The sequence below is a fragment of the Silene latifolia genome, chromosome Y (genome assembly GCF_048544455.1).
Source record: "Silene latifolia isolate original U9 population chromosome Y, ASM4854445v1, whole genome shotgun sequence".
Classification (NCBI taxonomy): domain Eukaryota; kingdom Viridiplantae; phylum Streptophyta; class Magnoliopsida; order Caryophyllales; family Caryophyllaceae; genus Silene; species Silene latifolia.
This window is the reverse complement of record NC_133538.1, coordinates 268,254,062-268,278,274: the sequence shown is the minus strand read 5'-3', so window position 1 is coordinate 268,278,274 and position 24,213 is coordinate 268,254,062. Positions and strand designations below refer to the sequence as shown.

At 35.6% G+C, this 24,213-nt stretch overlaps 1 protein-coding gene across 1 annotated transcript; it reads left to right on the top strand.

The window, feature by feature from the left end:
• The first annotated feature begins 1,268 nt into the window (after positions 1-1,268).
• Positions 1,269-3,446, top strand: LOC141630633 (uncharacterized). Its single transcript, XM_074443415.1, has 3 exons — positions 1,269-1,431; positions 1,590-2,259; positions 2,606-3,446. The coding sequence occupies exons 1-3, from the start codon at positions 1,269-1,271 to the stop codon at positions 3,444-3,446; spliced, it is 1,674 nt and encodes a 557-aa protein (XP_074299516.1).
• Positions 3,447-24,213: the final 20,767 nt, after the last annotated feature.

Sequence of the window (24,213 nt, the reverse complement as noted above, 5' to 3'; positions counted from 1 at the left end):
TTTGACCATGTTTGTAACTTTAACTTTAAAGTTATGCATTTCCACTTTGAAGTTATATTGTGTCAAATGACGTTAAAAACCACCTCATTGAAGTTACTTTTATCCTTATTGAAGTTATACATTGTAATGCTTGAAAAGCAAGTAACATTACATATAACTTCAGGATATATGTAACTTCAAAGCAATGTAGGTATAACTTTAGACAGCCACTCTAACTTCAATTGAGGATTGTATAACTTCAAACAGAATATAAATAACTCTATATCTGTGTAATTCCTAGCTTGATTTGTGTAACTTTAATTCTAGAACTGTGTAACTTCTAGCTCGATTTGTACAACTTTAACATACTAACTGTGTAACTTCCGTGATGATGCATGTAACTTGAACCCTCCGCAAAAAAAAACAATTTAATAAAACTACGTTCTTTAGTAATATTTTAATTTAAAAAAATAGTGCCATCTGCATGATTATATTATTTTCAAAAACTTAATGAATAATATTAGCAACGTCATGGTTTTATTTTCAAAGCCAATGAAATAAAAACGATGAAACAAAAAAAATATTTCAATAACCTAAATGATATTCAGGAACAATAAGAAATACTTTGATATACAGTGGTTCATATGTTGCTCCAATAAGAAGTGTTTTATGAACTAAATCATTGATATTAATGCCTCAAAAACAAACTAGTCGATGAATGAAACAAACCATACAATAAAATAAACACGAATGCATTGATATTCATGAAAAAAACAAAGAACTAATCAAGTTTTCCAACTTACCATTGACTGCAACTTCAATCTGCATATCATCCATATGGTTTTTTCGGATGAACAATGACTGTAATTTTGATGAATTCGTAGGTTTCCTTTCAAACATGGAATAAAAAATTTCCTTTTTTGTTTGCAGAATGATATTGATGAACAAAAAAGATGAGAGATAAATTAGAGAGAGAAAAGCTCAAAATTTCAGGAAACCTAATAATGACGGTCGTTAAATACAAAAACCGAAATCATTTTTCGCCATTACAAAAAGCTTCATCTTCTGTGTCAGCTGCCAAAAGTGCCTTTCTTGGAACTAATGGAGCTAGTTCTTCGAAGATGGGTCCTAAAGTTGCTTCCTTTAGTGGTCCTACGTCAGAAGAAGCAACGAAGACGAGGTCTTTACAAGAGATGAATGGGATTTCTGTTCTTAACTTCACTGAAGAAGAAGAAGTAAACCTACAGGATGGATGGATGCTCAGGTGAGGTGGTAAGACTATACCGATAATGGAGCCTATAGCAGAGGAAGAAGACTTGGTAGAGATGCTTCAATTTACGTCGGAGGACATCAAACCCGAGGTAGAATTTTGGAAAAGCTCTGTCTTTTGTTATGTATTAGGTGCTAATCCACCATGGAATCATATAAAGGACTATGTTTACAATGTTTGGAGTGAGTTTGGCATTGACAGAGCCTCGTTTTAGACAATGGGATTTTCCTTGTTAGATTTTCTAAATAGGGTAGTAGGGACGCTCTGTTGAAATCTGGGTACTATTTGTTTGATAACAAACTAATAGTAATTAAACCTTGGGATGTCTCTTCTGAATTAGAGAAAGGCAAAGTTAAAGTGGTACCTATTTGGATTCGTCTAGTTGGTATCCCTCTGAAATTCTGGGGAAAATGTTTGCCTAAGATAGCTGGTCTGGTGGGGAACTTTGTTCAACTGGATGGGCCAACTGTGGACAAAATCCAGTTGAGTTATGCTAGGGTTTTGGTCGAGTTGAAAATGGATCAGAGTTTGCTTGACCAGGTCAAGTTTTTGGATGAGTCTGGAAAAGTTGTTACTATTACTGTGGCCTATGAATGGAAACCTATTACTTGTACCAGTTGTAATGGTATAGGCCATATTTCTAAGCAGTGCAGGAAGCCAGTTCCTAAAAAAGGGAGGAAACAGATCCAAAGGATTGTTCCTAAACCACAAAATCCTCCAAAACAAGTTTGGAGACCAGTGCAAAAGCCTCAGACTGTTATTCAGTCTCCATCTATTTTTCCACCTGAGGCTTTCCCTCTCTTGGACCAGGTTAGAATGACTCTTCTAGTTAAATCTACACCTGCCAAGCAGTTTATGAGGATAAATAGACAAGGGGGATTGGATGGCATTAGACTGTTTGGGAAATTCAGTCCTTATACTTTTGCTGATGCATTGATAAGTAATGCTACTCCTGGAGGGGGAGTGGTTGAGAGTGGAAAGGACCCTCCAGAGCCTAATACTAATTCATAGTATTGGTTTCTGGAATGTTAGGGGTCTTAATGACCTGAATAAGCATAAGGTGGTCAAGTGGTTTATGCACAATAATGGGGTTGGTCTTTTTGGTCTACTGGAAACTAAGCTCAAGTCTAGTACTTTACTTAAGAGACCTACCTCTATTTGTGATGGTTGGAGTGTGACCACTAACTGCAGGTGGAATAAAGGGGGGAGAATTTGGATTTTTTGGAGGCCTTCATGTTTTGATATACAATTTCTGGCCTATAATGCACAGTATATCCATATGCTTGTCCATTCCCAAACTGATGATAGGAAGTTTTATTTGACTATGATTTATGCTTTTAATGGATTACATTAAAGTGTAGAGCTGTGGGATTTTCTTAAACAGGTGGCTAATCAATGCTCTGATCCTCGGATCTGGCTAGGAGATTTTAACAGTGTTCTTTCACCTATTGAAAGACTTGGTGGTCATACTACTGAGATTGAAATGGAACAGTTTCAAGAATGTGCCTCATTATGTTGTCTGGAAGATATTTTACCTACTGGGGCTCTCTATACTTGGTCTAATAAACAAGAGGCTTCTGAGAGAGTTTATAGCAGATTGGATAGGGCTATGGGCAATCTTGAGTGGATGGCTATGTTTGGTGACTACATTGCTCATTTCCATCCTAAGGGACTATTTGATCACTGCCCATGTACTGTGGTGAATAGGAGAGCTGACTTAGGAGGGAAAAGAAGCTTTAAATACTTCAATATGTGGGGCAAAGCTGCAGATTTCAAGTCTAGTGTGCTTAGTGTCTGGAGGGGTGTGTATACTAGCACTAAGATGTTTGGAGTGATCAAGAAATTAAAACCTCTCAAACCAGTTCTCAAAAAGTTGAACCATACTTATTTCTCTGATATAGAAAACACTACTGCCATGGTTGGTCTGGCTCTAGAAAATATTCAGAAAGCTCTAGTTGACAATCCAGGGGATCTGAACCTTATTCAACAGGAGCTGGACTTAGCAAGTGATCTTAAGGAGCTTACTGTGGCTAGAGATAGTTTCTTATCTCAAAAAGCTAAAATCCAATGGTCTATTGAGGGGGATCTAAATACTGCCTTTCTCCATCATGCTATTAAAAAGAGGATTATGATGAATATGGTTTTTCATATTGAAAATAAAGATGGGAGACTTTGTACTGAGGGATCTGATATCTAGATGGCCTTCTTGGACTATTACCAATCATTACTAGGGTCCCATAAACAGACTCTTTCACTGCAACAACATGTATTTAGTTGTGGACCTTGCTGTACTAAGGAGCACTGGCTCATCTTAGAGACTGGCAAGGGTCTTACCTGATATTATTAGTAAGAATCAAGGTGCTTGACCTACAGAAGGCTTATGATACTATTGAGTGGCAGTTTGTGGATCAAATGCTACAGGCACTTAATTTTCCTGATCACTTTAGGAAGTTGATTATGCTTTGCATTACTACTCTTTCTTAACTTAAATTGTTCACAGTTTGGGTTCTTTAAAGGTAAGAGAAGATTGAGGCAAGGAGATCCTATCTCCCCTCTCATATTCTGTATTTGTATGGAATATTTGACTAGAGTTATGGAGTATCCCACTGGGAAATGGTACTTTAGATATCATCCTCTTTGCAAGAGCCTAAAGTTAACTCATCTTCTATTTGCTGATGACTTGTTGATGTTCTGTAAGGGTGATATCAAGTCAATTATGCTTCTCCTAAAGGCCTTATCTACTTTCTCTGAAACATCTGGCTTAAAGGTTAATGCCTCAAAGTCAGAGGTTGTGTTTAATGGTGTACCAGATGAGGTGAGAATGGATGTTGTACAGGTTTCAGGGTTTCAACAAGGAGTCTTACCTTTTAAATATTTGGGAGTACCAATTCAACCTGAGAGATTATCTAAAGTTGATTGTCATATACTTTTGGATAAGATTGTGAACAAGATCAGAGGCATTGGTGCAAGGAAGTTGAGTTATGCAGGAAGGCTTATTTTGATTAATTCTGTGTTAAACACTCTCCATAACTATTGGGCTTCTATTTTTCTTATTCCCAAAGGAGTCATAAGGAAAATTGAAGCCATTTGCAGGAATTTCTTTTGAAGTGGTGATTCTGAATATCACAGGGTTCCTCTGATAGCTTGGGAGAAAATTTGTTGTAGGAAAAAGGAAGGTGGGCTTGATATAAAGCTAGCTGAGGTGTGGAATAAAGCTACTGTTGGTAAATTGATTAATTGGATACATATTAAAGCTGATGGGATGTGGGTGTTATGGATTAAACATGTTTACCTAAAAGGAGCTAACTGGCAAATATATCAACCTCCTCCTGATTCCAACTGGAACTGGAGGAATATATGTAAACTTAAGGATGTGTTGAGTGATGGTTTTGTGGGTGGTCACTGGCAGTCTGATATTAGAGGCTACTCTATTAGTTCTGGCTACCACTAGTTGCACGGTCCACACTCCCTTGTCCAGTGGTATAATAGTGTTTGGGCTTCCTGGAATATACCTAAGCATTCTTTGGTTGGATGGATGATTAAGCATCAGGGTTAGAATACTAGGGAAAATCTCTTCCAGTTGCAGATTAGTGACAGAAACAGTTGTGTGAACTGTGAACAAGCTATTGAGACGCATGAGCATCTATTTTGCAGCTGTGTTTATGGATCACAGATTACTGCTGGGATTGAAAACTGGTTGAACAAAAGATTGTATGGTTCTAACCTGAACTGTACAAAGCTACAGAAGCAGGTTTGTAGTTTGGCATTGATGGCTACCTGGTATTGTAATTGGCAACAAAGAAATGAGTGCAGATTATCCTTGGCTCTAGCTTCACCATGGAGAGTGGTTATGGAGGTACAGTCTATAGTGAGGGCATGCATCTTGCAGAAAGTTTAGACTGTTATGCCTAGGAAGGATAGAGATTGGCTGCTTAGCTTAGGTGTTCAAGTCTAAATTTGTTGAGTTTTGTAGTTGTTGCAAGTGTGGTTGAGATCGTTAACATCATTTTGTAATATTGTTTTATAATTAATAAAAGCTCACATTCTACCAAAAAAAGATATTGTTGAACAACGACTGTAATTTTGTATTCAAAGGTGGAATAGAAATTTTCCTTCTTTTTTTTGTTTGCTGAATTATTAGTGTTTTTGTGATGAATTTGTTGGGTTTTTGTTGTGCATAGTTTTTTGAATTGTGAAAAAAAGAGGGAAGCTTACAAAATGAAATACTCTTGGCTTGGTTTTGTAAACTGGATTCTGACACAGGTACAATCACTTTGTCCTTTGCACACCCTCTCTCCTAATATCACCTATTTCCCTTTTTTTTCCACCTAAAAACACCACCTTCTCTCTTCATCTCATCCAATGTCCCTTATAAAGACTTGGGGACTTATATGATATGAAGGACTTACTAGAACACGCCCCGCTCTCTCTCTCTCTCTCTCTCTCTCTCTCTCTCTTTATATATATATATATATATATATATATATATATATATATATATATATATATATATATATATATATATATATATATATATATATATATATATATATATATATATATATATATATATATATATATATAGTCAAGATCTAATATTGAGAGTCCAACTATACCTTTACTTTCTATCTCTTCTGTTATTCTGCTGTTACTCTTCATTCCATCGTATATTTTCTTCTCTTTTCTCTTCGCCATTCATCACATATCCTCCAATTGAAGGTAATTTCAAGACATTTTTCCCTCCACTTCATTTATTTTCTTTTATTTCATGTTTTTTGACGGCTTCGCTTCGGGTTTTAAGTCTACTTATGTTTATTTTTGCTTCTTTTAGTGCTTTAATGTCGTTATTTTGTTTTCGCTATTAGTTTCATTCTAATATTATACTCCATTTTAGGTTTTCCACATGTTTTGAAGTGTTTTTGCATGTTCCAATCATTTATGTAGTTTAGTTTGGCTTTTGAGCCCGTTCACACTTTACTCTTTGCGTTATTCGACTTTTATTCTTAATCTATGTATTGTTCTGAAGGGATTTTGTATGCTTAAATTGTTTATTTTATTTCGCTAGGGTTTTTGTGTCTGTTAGGGCTTTCTTTTACGCTTCACTCTTTTTGTTATTGTGGTTTTACTCTGGTCTTATGGCGGCTTCACACTTTACTCTTCGTGTCATTATTGTAGTGTTATTCTTAACCTATGTTTGTTCTAAAGTTATTTAGCATGTTTTAATTATTTTCCTATTTGTTTGGGTTTCTGTGTGTGTTTTTGCTTTTCCTTGATTTCCTCTTGCTGTTATTGTGTTGTTATTGTTGTATTATGGCGGTTCTTTTTTCCTGTTAGCCAAATGTTTATAAATGTTGTATTAGTGGTGTTGTTCTAGTCGTATTCTAGTAATATTTGGTCGTCCTGTCACTGTTTGGTTTTGTTTGTTTGTAGGTTTTTGCATCGTAAATGGATGTAGTTTGCCAGGGATGGGTAATTAATATAGAGGTTGAAGATAAAATGTTGTTTGCTAAAGAATTTGCTTGTGAAAAGAAAAGAAGCATGGGTTGGTTATTGGACAATAATAGTGATAAGCACTTTAAAGTTAATGCCGAATTTCACCGGAATCAATCAAAAATTGAAGTACTTAATAGCGTGGATTTGATGGAAACTGTTTTTGAGCATTTGGAAAATACTTTGGACAAGTATAATATGGCTCTTGTTTGTAAAATAATGGTCCCAAATGTTCCTTTTCCATAATACTGCACCTGTTGTTCACAAAGAATACAAGAGACATCTAAGGACATTTCATAACCGCGGGTTTAAGACTGTTTACAAGGGTTCGACAGTAGTTTCAAAACGGTGCAAGTGTTACTTGTCTATTTCTGAGAAAGGAAAGACAGTTTCGCATGTTCGCCAAATGATATTTCCCCCCTTTTGCCCACTTAGCTTAGCTCCAGCTCATAGAGAGAGGCTAAGGGACTATTACTGTGAACTACTCGAGGACTATTACTGTGAATTTTGTTTCAAAATATTTCATCGCTCAGTCGATCTCATCAAGGTTGACTGACTTTATCTTATGTCATGTATGGAGCAAGGACGTGTTTGACCCCTTTTTGAATAATGCACTGCTTTATTTTATGTTAATTCAATTTACGCCTGCCGTTGGTACTTTTGTTTGTATGTAGTTTGGATATTTTCATCGCTCACTCTATGTTATATAGCTTGACTGAGTTTAGGTAATTTAAATATGTAATGTATGTATCAAGCACATGTTGGATCCTTTTTTTTTCTTTTATGTAATGTACTTATTTGGGATAATAATCTTAATGACTTATTACTTCTTGTATTATTATGTTGTCATTGTGATATTATTTTGATTTTAGTCTGGTATTATTCTAAAGTAAATGCATTTCATTTGTGTAGTTATACTAGTGTCAGTCTTGTAATATGTTCCTTCTTTTTAATCTTTCTAGTGTTTTTAACTAGCATCCTCCAGGGTTATTTAGTTTGGCTTCCTTCATTCTAAAATCATGTTTCCCCAATTAAGGTTTAGTGCAATAAACATGTCAATAACTTGCAAGGGGTGGGGACTGAATGTTAACGACGCAGATGGAATTTCATTCATAAAGGTCTACATATCTGGAAAAAAAACTATGTGTTTTGTCATTTATGAAGCACTGTGAAATTATGGTCGAAGGCCAAAGAAATAAATCAATGCAAGATGTATTTAATGATGGGGACCTCATGGAACAAGTCTTCACACATGTTACCAGTAGTTTGGATAAAGGGAATATGGCACTTGTCTGCAGGAAATGGGCTCAACTGTTTCTTTTACACGAAGATGCGCTTGTTCTAAAATTAGAATACCAGTCGAGATTAGAAACAACTCACACTGTTGGTCTTGAAATTGTGACTATGGGTTCTGTCCTACTCTCTAAAAGGTGTACATATTATTTGACTGATAATCTGTTAGTGAAGCATATGATACATTATGCACAAGTGATCTGGTCTATTGATCATGACCATATCATCACTTCATTAGATTTTGAAGAAGCTACAAGTTATATTGATAACATTCCAGATATGACATTTAGGAGATCATATGAAGTTGTCAGGCATTTACTCAAATCGCCTTCTTATGTTATTGTTATTAACTAATTTTGTTATTATATATTTATGTAGTGTGAGTATCAAGGAAGTTTTGTAATCTCTGTCAGACGTTATTTTTAGATGATGTAGTCCTTGATATTTTAATTAGACTACGTTTATATATGTTATAATGTTCTGTATTTTGCTCTGTATTTATCAAACGATTTTTTATTGTAACGACTTTATAATATGTAAATGACTAATATTTGTATTGCACTTCTATTGTTATTCTATGAAAGTATTAGCTTGTATCATTGCTATTCTAATGTTATTCTAGTATTATTATACTTGTAATCTACTCTTATTCTGATGCTATTCTGTAAATGTATGTATTTACGTTGGCATAGTTATTTTTACTGTTATTCTTCTGTTATTCTAGGTTTGTTATTGTTATTCTGCTTCTAGTCTGGTGTTGCTCTCCGGTTATCTCCAAACGTATTTTTTTTGTCATTGAAAGATAGCCCCATCTTAACTTGTATGATGTTACAGCTGAAATAGTGAAGGTAAAAATCAAATGTGCGCCTGCATCAAAGACCACTAGCCCGAATCCATCAAAGGCCACTGGTCCGTCTCCATCAAATTCTAGTGGTTCTTCGAGAAGGTCTACTCGTAGCCAAGCAACAATGACAAATAAATCAACAAATACTAGTAAACCAACTTCTATAAGTAAACCAGCCAGGAAAGGAAAGTCTCAGTCACAAGTTGTGAAGTCGGCCTCTAGTCAACCAGAGACTACGATTAAGTCGGCTGCAAAAGTTAAGGCTGCGAAAGTTAAGGCTAAGAAACAACTTGTCACAGCTCGCGTCAATACTCAGGAGGGATATGCCATTCAGATGGGAATACAATGTATGCTTACTTATTCTATGTGTTTTACTTTGTTTTGCATACATCTTATGCCCATTCATTAGTGTTATTATAATGTTAATTTATTATTATTATTTTGTTGTTATTCCGCTGTTACTGTAAAAGTTTGTGATGTTGATCTGATTTGTTGCGTTTTTTGTATTTTTCTTATTATTGTTATTCTCCTGTTATTCTTATGTATTCTGCTATTATAATGTCGTTATTTTTAACTGCTTTATTTTTGCATACATTTCAGATTAAAAGAAACTGTTGGAATTCGAAAAACTAACTGCTATAAAATAATAATACGACTATGTGATTTTAGTGTTATTCTAATGTTATTGTCATATTATTCAGGTGTTATTATTTTTGTTTATGTACTGTTAATGCATGGTATTTATTGTTAGTTGTGGAAGACAAGCAGTTTTTTCTATTAGATAAGATTAGGAGAAACTGTTTAAAGTTAATTTTTTTGATAATGTAAAATGTAATTACTTAACTTCTTTTTTATTAGATAAGACAAGGAGTATAGGAATTTATAATTTTAATTGTTCTTAATTAATAATACCATTTTACCTACCATGTTTTATCAGTAGTGTTATTATAATGTTATTCTATTATTATTATAATGTTATTTTTATTCTGTTGTTATTCTGCTGTTACTGTGAAAGTTTGTGATGTTGATCTGATATGGTGAGTTTTTGTATTTGTCATGTTATTGTTATTCACCTGTTATTCTTATGTATTCTTCTGTTATTTTGCTGTTATTCTTAACTGCTTTATTTTGCATACATTTTGGGGCAGCGAGAATGTTGTTATTACTTGTTGTTGTCTTGCCGGTCTCCGCAAAATTATAGCTAAGCTTCCTGACAAACAGAAAGAGGCTGTCAAAGAAATTGGATTTGGTGGTTTACTTCACTTGAAGCTGAGTATAATGCCGCATACCATGTTGCGTGCGATTATATATGCTTTTAGAAGTCGGTCTTTTTTTGAAATTTACAAAACAGAGAAGTTCCAACTGACGGAAGACGATATTTGTGATGTTTTTGGTTTACCAAATACTTGACCAGATGTGGAGTTGGTCATTACAAAGTATAATTCTTCTTCAGAGTCTAATGGAGATGTGTTGAAGCGTGCTTGGCGTAACAAGTACGGTATCGAGGATAACAGTAGCGCGATAAGAATTAGTAAAGTGAATGACAAACTCATGACGTGTAACACGGCTGATGACGAGTTTAAGAGGACGTTTGTTGTGTATGCTATCTCAATGATTCTTGCTCCTGCGTCTGGGGATGTGTTGGATCTTAGACTTCTATCCGCGGTTGAAGATGTCTCTAAGATCAAGGAGCAGAAGTGGTATAGGTTCTTGTTTACGGAGTTGCATGTGGCTGTTCGTGAAGTGCTTCGAGAAAAGTTGTATGTTCGTGTATGTGTCCCATTCCTCGCTATGTCATATTTCCACCGGTATATTTTTAGTGGTGATAAGGTAAATAATGAGCTACCGCTCATTCAACATAGGGATGACACACATTTTGTTCAAAGGTTGAATCGTGAAGAGACTACTACTGCTCTTGTCACCGAAGAACGTTCAAATAGTGTATTCCCAATCTCAACTAGAATTTTAGATGGCTGTGAGGCGGGTTGAAGAGGACGCGGTCATCGTGAGAGTAAGGATTGTTATATTGTGCTGGATGTACCTATTAATATCCGTACAGAAGAGGAAGTACATTCCGCAACGATCGGCGTAAGTACTTGTTCTCTTGATTTTTTGTTAACTCATTCTAAAATGTTCATCCTTTTTCCCCCTGTTTATGTTGTGGAGTCTTACGTTATAATTGTAATTTCGTAACTGCTGATTTACTCAACTATATCAGGCTACTGTAACTGAAGTGTTACTGTGGTGTTATTATTATGTTACTATACTATTATTCTGCTATTATTTTGTAAAAGTAATAGTTTCAGCGTGCTATTATTCTACTGCTGTTGCACTGTTATTCTGTAAAAAGTATCACTTTTTCAAATTGCTATTATTTTACTCTACTATTATTATCCTGTTACTCTGTATCAGGTTACTGTAATTGAAGTGATAATTTGGAGGTATTGTTATATTACTCTACTGCTATTCTATTGTTATTTTATAAAATTAATAGTTTCAGTCTGCTATTATTCTACTGTTGTTGCACTATTATTGTACTGATATTCTGTAAAATTATCACTAACAAGTTGCTATTATTTTACTTTGCTCTTATTATGTTGTTACCCTATACGTGTTAGTTTCAGACTGGTATTGTTCTATTGTTATTAGGCTGTTATTTCACTATTATTCGAATATTATTCTTATGTATTCTGCTGTTATGTTATTTGTAGTGTTATTGGTTAGTTGTTATTCAGTTTTGTTGGTAAATTTTTGCAAAAATTTTTGATAGGATGTCCATGAACTTATATTGCTCAACGAGAGGGACTTTGAGCTTTTTTGCAATCGGTACTTGGAAAGGGCGAACCTGATCAAGTTGAAGATGCAGGCCGTGTATACACCATCCAGTAGTAAGGAGCCCACTCAAGTAGCCCCATCAGCCATTGTTGAAAGCGCGAACAAACAGTCAGAAAGTGTCAACGGTGAAGGCTCATAAAAGGTGGTTGGTACCCCATCTTTCTTCATGGATCAAGTTATCCGTGAGTTGGACGAACGTGTTAAGGAGGTGATGTCTTTGCGAGCGACCAGCTTAACTTGACCACTTGTTTTCGAAGAAGCAAGAACAGAAGATGTCGTGATTGAGCCACCATCTTTTAATCTTTTTTCTCATTTCTATGAGGATTGTGTCTGGCTTTCGGATTTTGAGTCAAGTATCGTTGGAAAGGACCCTTCTCAACAGAGTCCTGTCATTAAACAACATGAAAGGGAGAACATTTCGGAAGAGTCACCCATTAGTTTAGACGCTATTATGACTTATGTGTGTGCTGATATTCAAGTTTGCTTTGGAGAGGCAGCTGGTGTTATTAACAAAGTTAGTGTTGCTGAGGAAGTCGGTAAAGTGGAGGATGGTCGTGATGAAATATTGGATGTGGAGGATGTTACCAAGGATGTTGACATTCAGCTGGATGATGTTGTAGTTGACGACTATCGTCGTGTTGACGATCACTGATAAGGCTAAAGTCGTATCACCTTAATCAAAATAAATCCTATACTACTACTAACAATATAGTTAGTGGTAAGTCAGGGTCGAATCCACAGGGAGGCGGTGATTATCTAGTTTGTTTATATTTAAGTTTGTCCTAAAGGTAATCGTTTTATGGGGGTTTGTTTGATTTGATTTCTAACAGCTAATTGCAAAGTAAATAAAACATGAATAACAATAATTTTAAAGGGTCTAGGGATTCGGGTTCACTAGGTAGTCATCAAAGGGGAGGATTTAGTTCATTGATTGAGCAATTTATATTGTTGAAAGTCATATGATCAGTCGATTCAATATTTCTTTTTGATCTAATTTAACATGCGATCGCTATCATTAAATTATCTCTATTCAATTATCGTGGCCTATACTAGTCTTAACCCGGTCGGTGATAATCCTAGTTTATGCAAGACTAATTAATCAATTATGATGAGTAATCAACGAATTAGAAGTAATACGATAATCAAACAACAATTAAGAGCAATTTAACAATCAATTCATAATAATCCCTTTTCTAACAACCTAGATCCCCTTTCACCCTAGATTAATAAATTAGCTACTCATAAATTGAAATAAACAACTACAAATAATAATTGAATGCATAATTAAAATAAAGAGAAGAGAAAGAAAAACTTAGTCTTGTATTAGAGCGGAATAAAAGAACATAACAAAAATCCAAACGAATGGCTAAAGCCGGTGTCCATACGTAAACAAAAAACAAACTCCATGCAATTAACCTAAAACTAATGAATAATAATCACCCCCCCCCCCCCCCCCGCCCCGTGATTCCTTGATATCACGTTATATATTGATGCTCCTATTATTTTCTAGTTGGACGTCCATTTGGCCAAAGACCAAAAGCTCAAAGCTGACTTTTTTAGAGCCCAATCACACAAAAATCCACATGGAATAAATAGCAGGTATTTCTTTTACTTTGTATCTTGCGCAATACTTGAATGAATTATTCCGGATTTCAGACATTCGGGCTTCAAATATCCATTGTCTAACCCGCTTAACTTGTCGGCATTTTTAGTACCAAATCTCCCTTTTCTGCAAATAATAATATAACATCGTAATAAACTGCAAAAGAGGATAATATAATACAATTCATACTAAAATTGCCAGAAATAAGTATAAAATTACGGGGAATAACTATATAAAATATAGGTAAAATAATGAGTTATCAAACTACCCCATGCTAGACCTTTACTCGTCCTCGAGTAAACTCAAGAGGCAAAACAAGATAATACAAAACAAGGTCTAGCTAGTGACAAACATCAAGGAAGTCGAGCAATAATCCAACCAAGGTTTTCGAAAGGAAATCAAATTAGCAAAGCAAGAACAATCACCCTAACAAATCCGTCAAAATATCATGTAATGTGTACAAGTGACCATTCATTCTTACCACCAACCGCCTAGACAAGAGACAAACCGGTGACCCTCACTTTTGGAAATGTATACCCGGAAAAATCCCTCACTCTCATGTGTCCAAGTGATGAGGACACGGGTCACAAATATAAACTAAAACTTGCCGACTACTACATGTCAAGAGGACTTTTAAGGGTTGTAACGGGGCTAGGGGTTAAAGGGAAGAAGGTGGATAATTTTTTTGGGAATGTGGTGTTAAAGAATAAGAGCTAGAAAAGAACATGTCAAATCTCGGCCTAAGAAATGAACGCAAAAACCTCCAAACAAATAATCCTCGTATGAAATATAGCACAAACACCATTTTGTTAACAAAATCTCCATCGTTAGGACATACACCTCCATCTAAAATGAAACTCAAACCCAATTTATTAAACAATACTACTACATAAATGACTTTTTTTTCTTTCTTTTTTTTTCTCTTTTTTTTTTTTTCTTTCTCTGTTTTCTGTCTTTTTTTTTTTAATTTTTTTTTCACTGGTTTTTTTTTCTTGTTCTTCTGATTTTTTTTTTCTCGTATGACCAATATTCACCAAATTGCCATCAATTACTCCCTCATGATTTGCTTGTATTATACCTCTACTCAAACCGAGAAAAACAAACACTTCACTAGCCCTTACTGGGGTAGGATAATGTGGGAAAATGGGTTAAAATATCGGGTAACAAAAAAACAAGGCTAAGGCTCAAAGGGGTTGCAAATAGGAAATATTAAATTCAGGACGGCTTTTTGGCTAATGTAGTTCATAAAGAGATGAATGCCTCTATCATTCATGCAATCCTAATGGCAAGTACTAATCCTATAACCACTCATGAAAGAATTAGATTGGCATGGATGTCCCAATCTTGTTTGGCTTATGTGATCTCACGGCTTTTTGGTCACACGGTCGTATGTCACAAGTCTAGTCATACCGTCTTACCACAAACAATGTCACAAGATAGCACAAAACAATTATTCCGTTGGACTATCAAGGGCGAAAACGTCTTACAAACCGTAAGTGATCAAAATAGAAAACAATTTGCAAGCCATTCATTTTCGAAATAATAGTAACTCGATCAAATTATGCTCAATTCCACAAGAATTTGCCAATACATATTCTGGTGACCATTTTTTAAAATTTTTAGCATATCACCAATAGTTAAGTCTAGCAATCAATCACAATAATTAATCCCTACCCCATGCTTGAATAATGCAATGTCCTCATTGTATGCAATTAAGAGCAAATATCACAAAGTAAGGGACAGAAAAGAAGGGAATGAAACGGGCTCACCAAATGAATAATAAAAGGCGTGAGGAACCCAGCAAACCAGATTTCAGTTGGTGTGTCATTAGGGACCGAGTGCGGATACCATCAGAATCCGGCATTGAACATAATGGAAGTATGATAAGAAGCTAAGTGACTCAACACAACCAGATTAAATTGATATAGCAGATATCAAGTATAGCCTCTGGAATGTGCATAAATCCAACTAAGATGTGAAGAAAAATAAGCCCTCCGACGCAGTCGAAAGCAGAGCCAGACTCGGTACCAAGTATCTCATCTCGCCTCACAATTCGCAAAGCAATTTAGCAAGAAATTTCCACCGTAATTTAGCTCGGACCCACAGTGAACCCATCAAATTGCACCATTATAGAGCCAAATCGTACAACAAGTAGTGGCTCATCTCATATACGGACTTGATATAGCCGGAATCGAGCCCAACAAAACCGTCTGCTACAGCAAAGAATTTCCAACAACTCGCAACTAACAAATACCATTCCCTCAAGGTAATACAAGAAGTCAGCAATTGTGTGAAATAATGAGAGATGAACCCATTCACACTGAAACAATGGCACCCATATTCGCCATAAATCGACGGTCCAGCGCAGCAAGAATTAAAACCACACAAGAACTCGACAATAGCAGGAGTCGAGCTTAACCAACCTCGGAATTTGCACACATCCAGTATGTGCAGCCAGAACCAAATATTAACTCAATAGCAAAGGCATTGAAATTCGAGTCCGAATTCATATATTAATTATGCTAGAAATTCGTACCTCCATCTGCAGGGAAATTGGAAGCAAGCTACCAGATATATCGCTCCCCAATTGGCATCAAAATCGACCTAATTTAGAACAAGAAATTTACGCCCAAATCATCTTCAATTCGTACCCTAATTCGATTTGAATCAAGCCCAGAAATTCGTCGCATTTGAGAGCAATGAAACCGATACTAGGGTTAGGGTTTATTGATTTGGGGGTATAGATGGTGGTTGGGTGAGCACGGTCGCGTCAGTGAGCAACCAGATCAAGCTGAGGCGTCTTAGCAGGGGACGCAAAGGAGATGGCCAGCTGTGTCGCTTCAGTGAGCGATGGGTGTGGCTTGAAGACGCGGTAATCGACGGTGCCGGGCACTACGAAGATGGCGGAACGGAGTTTGGTGGTGGCTTGAGGTTGGGGAGGGATGAGTGAGTGACTGAGATACTGAGTGATAATGAGAATTTGTATGCCCAACTTTTGCCTTTCTCGTTTACTCTTATTATTCCTACAAACAAGCACACTCGTAATTATTAAAACAAATATAGAAATAACAATAATTATTAAAATTAATAATGAGAATAAATTTCGAGTGTCTCCTCATCAGCAACCATTTATATTCGTGAACTTAACATCACATTATCAAGAGCGGAAGCACTCAACGCTCTTAGAAGTCGATCAAAGGTCCTGTCATGAAACTTAGAAAAATGACAGTAATAACTGGTTAGACATGGCAAAGCAAAAACAAAAGAGATATAATCATGTAACAAATTTTCCTTTGTGTCTCCATGTTTAGTTCTAGCTTTTTCATCATTTTTAGACCAATTAAAAAGTAATACGAGGGGATAATGGGTGGAAGGTACAAAAGGTTCTTCTGAGACAAAAAGCTCAATGTGCTCATAAATTTTCACCGCAGCAGATTCTCCATCTTTTTCATCCTCTAGCTCATGGCTTGGAGTGTAATCGTACCCATTACCTAAAATAGCCGCTTCGATAGCATCCACTTGAGCTTCCCAAGAATTGTAGGAAATATCGGTATATTTCATCAAGAAAAATTCGGAGTATAACGAAATTATGAAATATGAAATTGCTAGTCATAAACGAATTGCATAAACAAAAGAATAGAGATTTAGAATTAACCTTTGGTCCTAGAAATTTGGCCTCAGAACAAAGATCGAGATCGATATTCTCCTAATCATTGCACCCAAAATGTTTTGAGAAATGGCCTTGTTCTTGCTAGAAAGAGATCCCTAAAATTATTAATTATTTTTAGTGTTTTGATGAGAGTATTAGGTCAAAAAATTAAGTGAGAAAAATGATCCCCTTTTATCTCCTCTTAACCGTGTAAAAGAGAGAATTAAGGGAAGATTTTTTTTCCTTATTTTTCTTCCTTAAAACCGTGTAACAACCAAAGCAAACAAGGAGAAAAATCTTCTTATTTTTGGTTGTTATTATCTTGTACAAAATGTGTATATTTATGAATCGTCATATATGTCGTCACGTATTAATAAGTCAACACACAACATTTTGTAGTCGATTTATTAATACCGGTCTGTCAACATTTTATTATGACAATTTCGCATAATATATACATTAACTATAAATATCACATATTTATAATTTGCTAATTAAATATAACTGGTTACGTTTAATTACGAATTAACATCTTAATTCATTTTAGCTAACATTATATACATTAATTAAATATAACAGTTTATATTTAATTTACGAATTAACAATTAATTCGTCTCAGCTAATATTATTTTATTGTATTAAATAATCGTCTCATCATCACATTGACTAACCTTTTAGTCAAATACATGGACTAACCTTTTAGTCATATAAGGCATCAATGTGATTATATTTTCATATAATCACATCTCTCAAACACATCCTTTAGGTGTGACTTTTAGGGACCAGTTGATCACCGCCATCAGTATGATAATAACGTCAAACTTCTAGCAAGCCAACCGTTATTAATAAACGTTAATCAACTGATAAAATACTAAGTATATCCTGTGAACCTATAAGAGATTTATATACGTTATCACACTAACTGTGGAGGACACTAGCTCTAACAATCTCTCACTTGTCCTCACAAGTGTATGTGCGATAACCAATTCTCATATCCTAAAATTTCTCCCTCTCAACGTAAAAGAATTTGCAAAATCTGTATTCACAAAGGTCGTATTTTACAAGTGATCAATATCAAGAGTGGTTTTCCCGACTAGAGAGTAACTTAACTGATAAACGAATCATCATTCAAGCATGGCCATGCATTTCAGTTATAACTCCTCGAGTGACCCTGAGAAATAACTAAACCTGATAAAGGTTGGATATTTTCTTCAACTCGAATCCTGCAGATATAAGTGTTGGAATATGTGTCCTCCGACAGTAATGCGATCACAACTGTTGATCATGATGATCACATGTTTAAGTCTCATTTTAAAGAATACAATTGGGAAGTAATATTTTACTGTCAACTGGTCCACCCATATCGGTAATGATTGGCTGACTAGAGTTTGACATTACTGTCGTGTGACGGTGGTGACCAGTTGATCCCCTTAGGTCATACCTAAAGGGTAACACTCTTTATTAATCATTTAATTGATCGTATCACGATACGGGTTAATTAAATTACTTAAAATTGACGGACAATTTTGGAAGTAAAATTTACGTGTCTCATTGTAATTTGATTAAATTAGATACGGTCTAAGTACTCGAATTGATTTATTACTTAGATGAAATTATTGTTTAAGGAAACAATTGCATTTGAATGAATAAATTATTATAAATACAAGATGTGGTGATTTATAATTGGTAAAATATTTTGGTACAAGTAATTATGAATTACTAAGTCGATTTTTGTATATGACGTATTTTTATTAATGCGTTGATTTTTAATATGTTAAAAATACATAACAATTTTATGTGACATGTGACATATGACAAATTGACAAAGATAAAATGGAGTCCATTTTATATCTAATGACCGAAATTAAGGGGAGTATTAGGAATATATTGTGTTGATTATGTTAGTGGTAAACATAATTATTTCCTTCTAAACCTAGCCATGCAACCCTACTTGCTCTTGTGAAGACCACCTTGTGCATGCATTGGTCCCTTTCCTTCCCCCTTACCCGGTTTTTCAAAGAGCAAGGCCAAGGGTCTTTTGCTCTATAATTTATCTTATACACTACATCAAAACACTTGTGTATTCATTATTCATTCATCATCTAAAATAAGAGTTTTAGTGAGATAATATCTTCCTCCTCCCCCCTCTCTCTTAACCGGATTATTGAGAGACCAAATAATATTTTGGGTCAATTTTTATACAAAATTAATATTGTTCTAGTAATAATAATATTAATTTTATTAAGTTGTTACTTTGGGTATAAAACCTTGGGAGGGATTCTCTACTTGAATCCTTGTTCATCCACTTAAGAAAGCTCAAGAACAAGTGAGTAGGTGAACTCACTTGTGCCCATATAAACCGAAATATCAATGTGAGATGATGATTTCTTCTTTAATTATATTATTGTTTGCATACATAAGATCATCTTTTAATTTTATGACAAAATTAAAATTATAACGATATGAATATGTTGAGTAAAGAGATATAGATTTCTAACAAACGGTATCAAGAGCCTTGGTTATTTGCATGCAAATCGGTTATAGTTTTTCCGAGTTATACGATTAACATATAAAACTTGTAAATTTGTGTTATTATGATATATCACGAAATAAATTATGCATGTTAAAGTTTCTGATCCTAAAATGTATTTAGGATATTTTGGTTGATTTATGGATTTTTATTGTTCATCTTATTTAATAATGGCATTAAAAATGTGATTTTATGATTAAAATGTCATTTTCGGACTAAAATTACCTAAACTTTGAATTTTCCAGTGGTTTTTGGATATATTTTCACATATATTAGTTTTAGATTACCTGTAAATTGTCATAATTTTTGGAGTTCTTATGCTCGAAATATGGATTTTTCATGATAAAAATCGAATTTAAATGAAAAATAGGTTAATAGGAGATAAATTTTGAATCTGGTCATAGAAATTTAGTATGTTGTCAAATGCAATTTTAGAATATGTGTGTAAAATAATAGGCTATATTGAAGTCTTTATGCATGATTTATGAATTTTTGATGAAAAATAGCATAAATAGTGACTTAATTAGTGAATTATTGCTAAAACATACTCCATGACTAAGGAAAAACGTCACATGTTGCATTTTATTACCTATTTCAGATATAAAATTGAAAAGTTGATGAATATAAATTTTCTCATGTTTTTGTGATTATAATTGATAAATCCGATAAACCGCAACATAGTTTTTTCGATAAATATTTCGAAATGATAACCTAAAGTTTTTGAACTTTATGAGTGTCATGGTATTTTTCCAGAATGTTCAAGAGTTTAAATTTCAAAGTTTGAATTTATTTGAATTTTTGGTGATTTATTTGAAGTTTATAGCATTTTATTGTTATTTTGGGTTCATTAATGAACAATTTTAAGAAATACAAGTTAATTATGGTCAAATAGTTAGTGGAGACTAAATTTTGAGTGCTAAGTGGTTAGGGTAATTAACTTGTGCATAATTATGAATTTATGTAATTTATTGTGATTTTAAAAGGTTGAATTACGCAAATCCGTAAAAACCGTTAAATATACGATATTGGCTCCTTAAAGGCGATTTAGCATAAAATTGGGCATGTTCATACATATTATAATGCTGCATTTTATTTATGATTGTCATAATTTTATTTTATGTAATTTTTGAATTATGTAATTTACTTAGTATGGTCTTAGTTTTTAATTAGTATTACCCGAAATGTATGGGAATATCGATTCGGTTGTAATTTAGTGTGATCTCGTATCACCGTTTTGTAATTTAATAGATTTATTTTTATTTTAATTACAAATTTATAATAGGAAATTATGTAATTTGTTATGTAATTTATTTGTTCCGGAGTTCCTTGAAGACGGTGTCACACAAGAAGGCGATACATAAAGACGGTGTTACCTCGAGATGCGTGCCAAAACCGAAGTTCAAGGGACCAATGGAGTTGGTTTCCGAATATGTAATAGTTAATTAGATTTTCTATTTTGAGGAAGGCCATACTAGGATTTATTTTATGCTTTGCATTTTTATTTATATGTTGCATGCATCGCTAAATCGCCATAACTAAAACATGCATCATCTCTTAATCGAGTTTATCGACCGTGTCAATTAGAATTATCGTAGTTCACCGCTTTAGTTCACTTAAAACGTGATAGATAATAAATTGACATGACCTCTCGCTAAACAATTGAGACATAGCCTTACCAAAAAGTAGAAACCATGAAAACCTATTTCGCGAGGGAGTGCACTCGGCCATCCCGGGGTACAAACCTTGTTACGTAGGGGAAGTGGGTGATAAATGTATATCCATCGAATTCATGTTGATGAGGGTTTCATCGGCCATCCCATGCCCAAGTTAATGTGAATTTGGATCATGGACACATTTATTCGAAATTTGGATTGACCTCAACGAAAGTATTCGTGACCGTAGTCGCATGTGTTTCGGGCTATAGATAAAAATTAGAGTAATTTTATCGATCAAGAGTTCGAAAAGTAGAATCGATTAAAAGTTAATCCACCGAGTTATATTAATAATGGTTTCATCGGCTATCCCGTGCCTAAGTTGATATGTAATTGGAACTTGGAATCATTTATCTAAGTTGGGTAGAGGTCACTAGATAAATGCAATAAAACTTGTTTAAATTTTTTTTACGAGTATTATTTTGAAAACGACATATGTTTTATTCCTTCTATTTTGCTTTGTAGACCGCTTTTATTTCACATAACAAATGGCCAATCCAAACACCAACGCCACGCCTCTCACTAATACTTCATGGCTCCGATCCTTCATGGATCGTTGTAAACTTGAAAAGAATGGGTCAAATTTCTCCGATTGGGATGCCCAACTCAAATTAGCCGCCCAAGGTGACGACAAGCTTCGTTACCTTACCGAGGCCTCTCCACCCGAACCTAACACTAGGTCGACCGCCGCCACTAGGGAAGCATATGAGGCTTACCATAAGGAGTCCGCCGCAATGAAAAATGTGTTGATCTTTGCGATGGAGGCGAATCTCCAAAGGAGAGCGTTTAAGATGGGCACCGCTAATGAAATTTACTCCAAGCTTGTGACAATGTTTTCACAAACTCCGCGGATCATCCAATATGAGGCGGCCGCGGCATTCTCTGATCTCGACTTCAAAGAGGGCCAAAAGTTTAGCCCTCATGTGCTCAAATTAATGGAGCTAGTCGAGACTTTGAAGATTAAAAAAGTTCAAATCCCCAAAGAACTCATTGTAGATAGGATTCTACACACCTTATCCAAAGTCAAGGCATATGTTCAATTCCGGGTGAACTTTAACATGCAAGACAAGGACGTGTCTCTTGAAGAATTGCACAAGTTACTTATGCAAGCCGAAAGAGACATGGGGTTAAATGTCAACCCACCCAAGGATGTGCTTAACATAAGCAACAAGAGTAAGGGGAAGTCCAAAAAGAATGGGAAGAAAGGTAAGAAGCAAGCTCCCACTTTCACCAAAGCTAAGACTTATGAAGCTAGCACTTCTAAAATCAAGAAGGGTCCTCTTAATAAATGCCATTATTGTAATGGTGTTGGACATTGGAAAAGAAATTGTTCCAAATATCTTGGTGACATCAAAGCTGGAAAGATCACTCCAGTAGGTAAATGACTATCTGTAATACCCCGTATTTTATTATCGTTTGGGCGAGTTTTATTATTTAATGGTAGCGTAAAGGTAATGGTAAAGGCGTAAAAATAATTGTTTAATTTATATCGCGAGATGAGTCGGGTTTATAATTGAGTGGCATTTTGGGTCGAGGGGTCATAGCCCATTTACCCACTTATTACCCATTTACCCATTTACCATTTTACCTCACCAAACCCTAAAATCAAACCCTAATACACCTTTAAAACTCTATTCCCCTCCCTACCGTCATTTTGACATAACAAGCATCAACCCCTTTTTCCTTTCACGATCAAGCCTTTTACACGGCCAAAGAGACCACGCCGGTGAGTGTGGAGGGAGTAGGGTCTGCCAAGAGTCCAGGGGAGTCGTTGCTAGGGGTCGAGGGTGGTTGTACTGATCGGAAAAGCTCGGTCGATGCCGTCACGGTAAGGTTCCCTGTTTTCATTTCGTCATCTTGTTTTGTATTGGGTATTGCGTCTTTTAGGACCGTTGTGGTGGTCGTGGGGTTGTGGGATGTGTTGTTGGTGTGGAGTCGAGTCGGGTGGTGGTGGTGGTTATAGTGGTGGTCGTTGCTGGTGGTGGTTTCGGTGGTGGTGTTTAGGTGTCGGGGTTGGTCGGGGATTTTTGGTTGCGTTTGGACATAGGGAAAAGGGTGGCACCACCGTGGACTCGGGAGGTCGAATCGGTGGTGCCACGTGTGTCGAGTCGCCGTGCGACGGTGGTGTCGGGGTGGTGGTGGTTGGTAGGCGGGAGGGGTTGTGTCGTGGTGGCTGGTCCCGGGTTAAAAAGGGGGCTGTTCATGGCGTTTTGGTGGCGGCCGGGTGTGAACAGGGGTGTTGGTGGTGGTGGTTCGACCACCGGCGGGGTCGACCACATTGGTGGTGGTGGGAGGTGACCAGGCCAGACACTGGTGTCGCCCTGTGGTCGGCGAGGATTGGTGGTTGAGGGGCGGTTTGTGACGGGTTGGAAAAGGGGGTGTGCGTGTGTCGAGTTGTGCGTTGTTTTTGAATTAGTTTTGTTACGGGTTTTATTTTAATGAGTCGGGAATGTGTATACTTCTAATATTTGCAATATTAGTTTTGATTATTAAGTTAAATTTAAGTAGCGGTGACGGAATAATGTAATTAAGCTTTTGAGTCGGGATTTTATTTCGGGAAAGTTACTATTTTTAGTAACTTGCTATTTTGGTAATTGCTATTTTGGGAAACTCCCCATTTTAGGAAACTTTCTATTTTGAGTAACTTATATTTTTAGTAATTTCTAAATTGGGAAAGTTTCTACTTATAGTAACTTTTGATTATGGGAACGGGATTAGTAAGAGAATTAATTATGTTATATATAAATGTTTAGGTGGCGAGTTTCGGTGGAGTACTTCGATCTGCAGCTTAGCTTATCACCGCTTATTTGAGGTAGGGGAATACACGGACTTGATATCGTATTATGTGATTTGGATTGACCGAATCGGTGATTTGCCTGTTATAATATGATTGTCTGATTTAATTCCGTTAAGTACTATTGTTGAACTGTTTTATTATATTATTACCTTGGAGTTGGTGGAGGTGGTGATGATGACATTGTGATAAGGCCCAGGCGGGTTCTGCAGAC